This window comes from Echinops telfairi, unplaced genomic scaffold (genome assembly GCF_000313985.2).
Source record: "Echinops telfairi isolate 266 unplaced genomic scaffold, ASM31398v2 ScPeMD7_7458;HRSCAF=8496, whole genome shotgun sequence".
NCBI classification, from domain to species: domain Eukaryota; kingdom Metazoa; phylum Chordata; class Mammalia; order Afrosoricida; family Tenrecidae; genus Echinops; species Echinops telfairi.
The window spans coordinates 49,740,283-49,744,791 of record NW_022111358.1 but is presented as its reverse complement, the minus strand read 5'-3'; the positions used below and the strand labels follow the sequence as shown (position 1 = coordinate 49,744,791).

Sequence of the window (4,509 nt, the reverse complement as noted above, 5' to 3'; positions counted from 1 at the left end):
TGCCGGCCCGCGGCGCCGCGCGCACCTGGGCGCTGCTCTCCCTCTGCCTGCTGGGCTGCGGGGCCCAGGACTTCGGGCCGACGCGCTTCATCTGTACCTCGGTGCCGGTGGACGCCGACATGTGCGCGGCGTCCGTGGCGGCCGGCGGCGCGGAGGAGCTCCGGAGCAACGTGCTGCAGCTCCGCGAGACCGTGCTGCAGCAGAAGGAGACGATCCTGAGCCAGAAGGAGACCATCCGCGAGCTGACCACCAAGCTGGGCCGCTGCGAGAGCCAGAGCACGCTGGACACGGGCACCGGCCGCAAGCAGCCCGGCTCCGGCAAGCACACCATGGGCGACCTGTCCCGGACGCCAGCCGCCGAGACGCTCAGCCAACTCGGGCAAACTTTGCAGTCGCTCAAAACCCGCCTGGAGAACCTGGAGGTCCGCGCGCGGCTCCCCTTGGGCGCGCGCGGCCTTATGCCCTCCCCACCCCCACCCGCACCCCGCCCTGGCCGGTCGGGCACCCCTGCCCCCGCCTGGGCTGCACGCCCTGCCCGGCCCGGGCTGCCCGGAGCCTGCGGGGGGGCCCCCCGCGGCGGCCGCGAGCCCTAACTCCCTGCCAGGCCGCCCCCGCAGTCGCCCGAGGAGACCGCGGCGCGGGCCTCGGGCGGCTCCGGCTGGGCGCGTAACGGAGCGCTCCCCGCTCTTGCCCCGCAGCAGTACAGCCGCCTCAACTCCTCCAGCCAGAGCAACAGCCTAAAGGATTTGCTGCAGAGCAAGATCGAGGACCTGGAGCGGCAGGTGCTGTCGCGGGTCAACAGTCTGGAGGAAGGCAAGGGGGGGCCCAAGAACGACACAGAGGAGAGGGTCAAGATCGAGAACGCCCTGACCTCGCTGCACCAGCGCATCAGCGAGCTAGAGAAAGGTATTACTGCCGGCCACGATCGCGGCGCCCACGGGACCCCGCCTGCGGCCTCCTGCGCCGCGTGACCCCCAGGCCCTCCCCTCGCACCCGAGCTCTGGGCTGCCAGTCCGTGCGGCCGTACTTGGCAGCCCTGGGCTCGGAAGGTACCTGGGCGAGAGGAAGCGGGGAGGGATCGGCTCAATCCCCCTCGCCTGCGCGCTCACACACTGGTGGATTTCTCGAACCTGATGTGTGCCATCCCCAGTAACTTTGCACAGTAGCCGTCGCCCGCCCGAAACCCTCCCGACTCCGGAAGCCTGCAGTCAGTCGGTCCCCACACTCTCTCAGGGAGCCGAGCGCCCTCCCCATCCCTGACAGGCATCTCTCGAGTTGGGCCCTCATCCCTGGCAGGTATCTCTCGTGATATCTGGGGGGAGGGGTCCCCCTCAGTCCTGAACCTGGGAGACAAGATTTTTCCCCCCACCCATCGGAGTGACCCAAGCCCGCGCATCTTTCGTGCCCCCGTGGTCCCCGATCGCCAATTCTGGGTGGCCCCGGCGCGACCCAGGCTCACAGACCAGCTAGGGCCGCTGTGCCTTGAATCGCAGAAGAAAGGGAAAAAAGGTTGTAAAAGGGCGGGGGGGCCCCGGCGAGTAGCAGGGCCACGTGACCCTGCTCGGACCGCAAACTGTGCCCGCCGGATTTCCACAGTGCCATCTTAAGGCGCGTTATGTAACTGAACACCAGATCGGGGAAGGAGGGACGCGGGAGAGGGGGAGGAGGGAGGGAGATGCGAGGAAATGAAAAACAGCTAGTCGACCGGCCGGGGGGCTGCATCCTCCTCTGCGGGGCGGGGCTCTGTGGGCGGCACCGGCGGAGGACGGGGCGGACCCTGCTCCGCCGCCCCCTTGCTTGGAGAGGAGATGCCAAGAAGCGGGGTGGGATGTATGCTGGCCAGCAGGGCGCCTCCTAGAAATAACTCCTTGGCCGGGTAGCAGGTACTGGAGTACAGCAAGTGCTGGCATGCCTGTGCCCTGGGCTCTGGGTGCCCTTCCCAGCGGCTGCCTGGTGGCTGAAGTCTACTGCTGGCCTGCAATTTTTGTTCCTGGGGCCACAGCCTCAGTGTGTGTGGGGTGAGAAGGGGGTGGGTTGGCGAGGGGGGTGGTGTCACTGGAGACACGTTGTTCTGGCAGCCTGCATGGGGCCCATGAGGCCCTAGGGCCAGTTTTGCAGGAAGCACCGCCGGATTTAAAAGTTGGGATTTGGAGCTCCTGGGCAGTCACTGAAGGGGCCAGCTGCTCTCCCCTGGGAGGTGGGTTGGGTCCTGAAAACAGCCCTGAAGTTCAAGCCAGTCACTGGTCAGTGGAGACACCAGGCTGGCAAGCGTATGTCCTGCTGCTTGGGGTGCCCTAGAGAGAGATGGCCTCTCACACCCACACACCCACAGTTGCCAAAGTGGCTTGGGGTTGGGGACTTGAGAAGGGCCAGCAGGGAGGGCTGTGAGCACGTCAGTCAGCCTCGTCCGAACCAAGGAATCAGGTCAGACCCGAAGGGGCTCCCCTGAGGGGAGCTGCTCTCTTCCCAGGAACCACCTCAGCCTGTGCCAGTGGCATCACCAACCCCCCCAGTTCTGCCCTCCCCGGGCCCAGACGGCCTCATGCACCATGGCCTCAGCCTCCCCTGGTGGCAGAGTCAGAGTTGAGCTCGAGGGTGCCCACAAGTGCCCACTTTCACCCACTGGCCCAAGGGTGTGTTTCAAGCCTCCGGGCACCTACCAGATGAAGACCACAGGGAGCTTGGCAGGGACGGACCCCCAGTGCCGGACGGACCCCCAGTGCCAGCTGGACGCCGGCCACAAACACACAGACAAGGGGCTGATGTCAGGACCGTGTCCCCCTCTCCCTTCCCCCCTAGGTCAGAAAGACAGCCGGCCCGGGGACAAGTTCCAGCTGACATTCCCGCTGCGGACCAACTACATGTATGCCAAGGTCAAGAAGAGCCTGCCGGAGATGTACGCCTTCACCGTGTGCATGTGGCTCAAGTCCAGCGCGGCGCCCGGCGTGGGCACCCCCTTCTCCTATGCTGTGCCGGGCCAGGCCAATGAGCTGGTGCTCATCGAGTGGGGCAGCAACCCCATGGAGATCCTCATCAATGACAAGGTACAGCCCCTTTGGTCTGCTCTGAGCTGGAGCAGGCTGGCCCGGGCCCCTCTGCCTCTGTGTATGTTTATGTGGGGGTGGGGGTGGGGGTGGGGGGATGGAGAAAGCTCGCAGGGCAGGACATGGAGGGAGGGAGAGACTGGGAGACCTGCAGAAGGGCTGCTAGAACCTTCCCAGACAGAGACCTTCCAGGATAGAGTGGCTGGTGCAAACAGGCAGTGGGAGGAGGAGGAGGGTGGAGAAGGCTCCTGGTCCCGCCCACAGAAACACCGCCCTCCTCCACCAGGGGCTCTGAGACGGGACCAAACACGCGGAGCCCTCTAGCCTAGCTCTCCACCCTTGAGACCCCTGGGGTGGCAGCACAGGGAAACCCCTTCCCCTCCAGTGACCCTGGGGCAAGGATTAGCTGCCAGCTTTCGAACCCTGGCCTCTGCGTGTCTGCTGGTGCCAGGCTTGGGTTGGACGCCAGGTCGGCTTCAGGGGGTGGGGGTGGGGGCATTGGGAGCTCGCTCCCTGCAGTGCTGGGGGGCTGGGTGAGGGAGGTTCCTGGTAGAAGCTCCCCTGTGGTGCCCGTCAGAGTCTCTGCAGAGGCCTGGAGGCCATGGACTCAGAAGGCCAGCTTCCCAGTTAGAGGCGGGGTGCTGGAAGAGAGATGAGAATCACGAGGTGGAATGCCTTCCTCTCCAGCCAGCAGTGTGGGCTCTTCCCACCTTTTGTCCAGAGGGCCCTGGTTGGCCAGGGGCTGGGAGCAAAGAAGGAAGACTGTGCTCCAGATGAATCTTGGGGAGGCCCAGGCTGACACTTGCTGTCCTCTGTGGTTCTGACAACCATGCATGGGTGTGGCTGGCAGACCATGGAGTCCAGAGGGATGGGGCTGTGAGCGTTCAATAATGGCTCTTCCATGGAATGGATAACAGTGGGAGTAATGATGCAGGGGTGGGCGGGGAACGTGCCCATAAGTGTGTGTGTCCACTTCCCAGGTGGCCAAGCTGCCTTTCGTGATCAATGATGGCAAGTGGCACCACATCTGTGTGACCTGGACCACCCGGGACGGGGTCTGGGAAGCCTACCAGGATGGGACCCAGGGCGGCAGTGGCGAGAACCTGGCACCCTACCACCCCATCAAGCCGCAGGGCGTGTTGGTGCTGGGCCAGGAACAGGTATTGGCCGGCAGAGCAGGGAGGAGAGGGAGGGGCTGGCTGTCCTGGGGAGGGGCAGAGAGAATCGTGGTGGAGAACCCTTGCTCTGGGTGGGCTCAACACCCCCAGGACCCCAGCAGCTCCTGTGTTGGCTTGGGAAGACCAGCTCTGCTCCTTAGGGCACTCCAGAGGGAAGTGAATGGACCCGTTGTCTCAGGCCAGCCCCACTGGGCGGCTAGCTCTGCCTTTGACAGGACATAGAAATGTTCCTTGTGGTGGGGGGCACAGATCCTGCCCACCTCTCACTCCTGTGGTTGGATGGCGGG

At 65.0% G+C, this 4,509-nt stretch overlaps 1 protein-coding gene across 1 annotated transcript in view; it reads left to right on the top strand.

Moving 5' to 3' along the window:
* NPTX1 (neuronal pentraxin 1) overlaps positions 1 to 4,509 on the top strand; it is a 9,449-nt gene that overhangs the window by 603 nt on the left and 4,337 nt on the right. The window contains exons 2-5 of the mRNA XM_030888219.2: positions 3 to 422; positions 699 to 906; positions 2,800 to 3,044; positions 4,025 to 4,204. Of these exons, the coding sequence (XP_030744079.2) occupies positions 3 to 422; positions 699 to 906; positions 2,800 to 3,044; positions 4,025 to 4,204 (1,053 nt within the window). The remainder of the gene's footprint in view (positions 1 to 2; positions 423 to 698; positions 907 to 2,799; positions 3,045 to 4,024; positions 4,205 to 4,509) is intronic.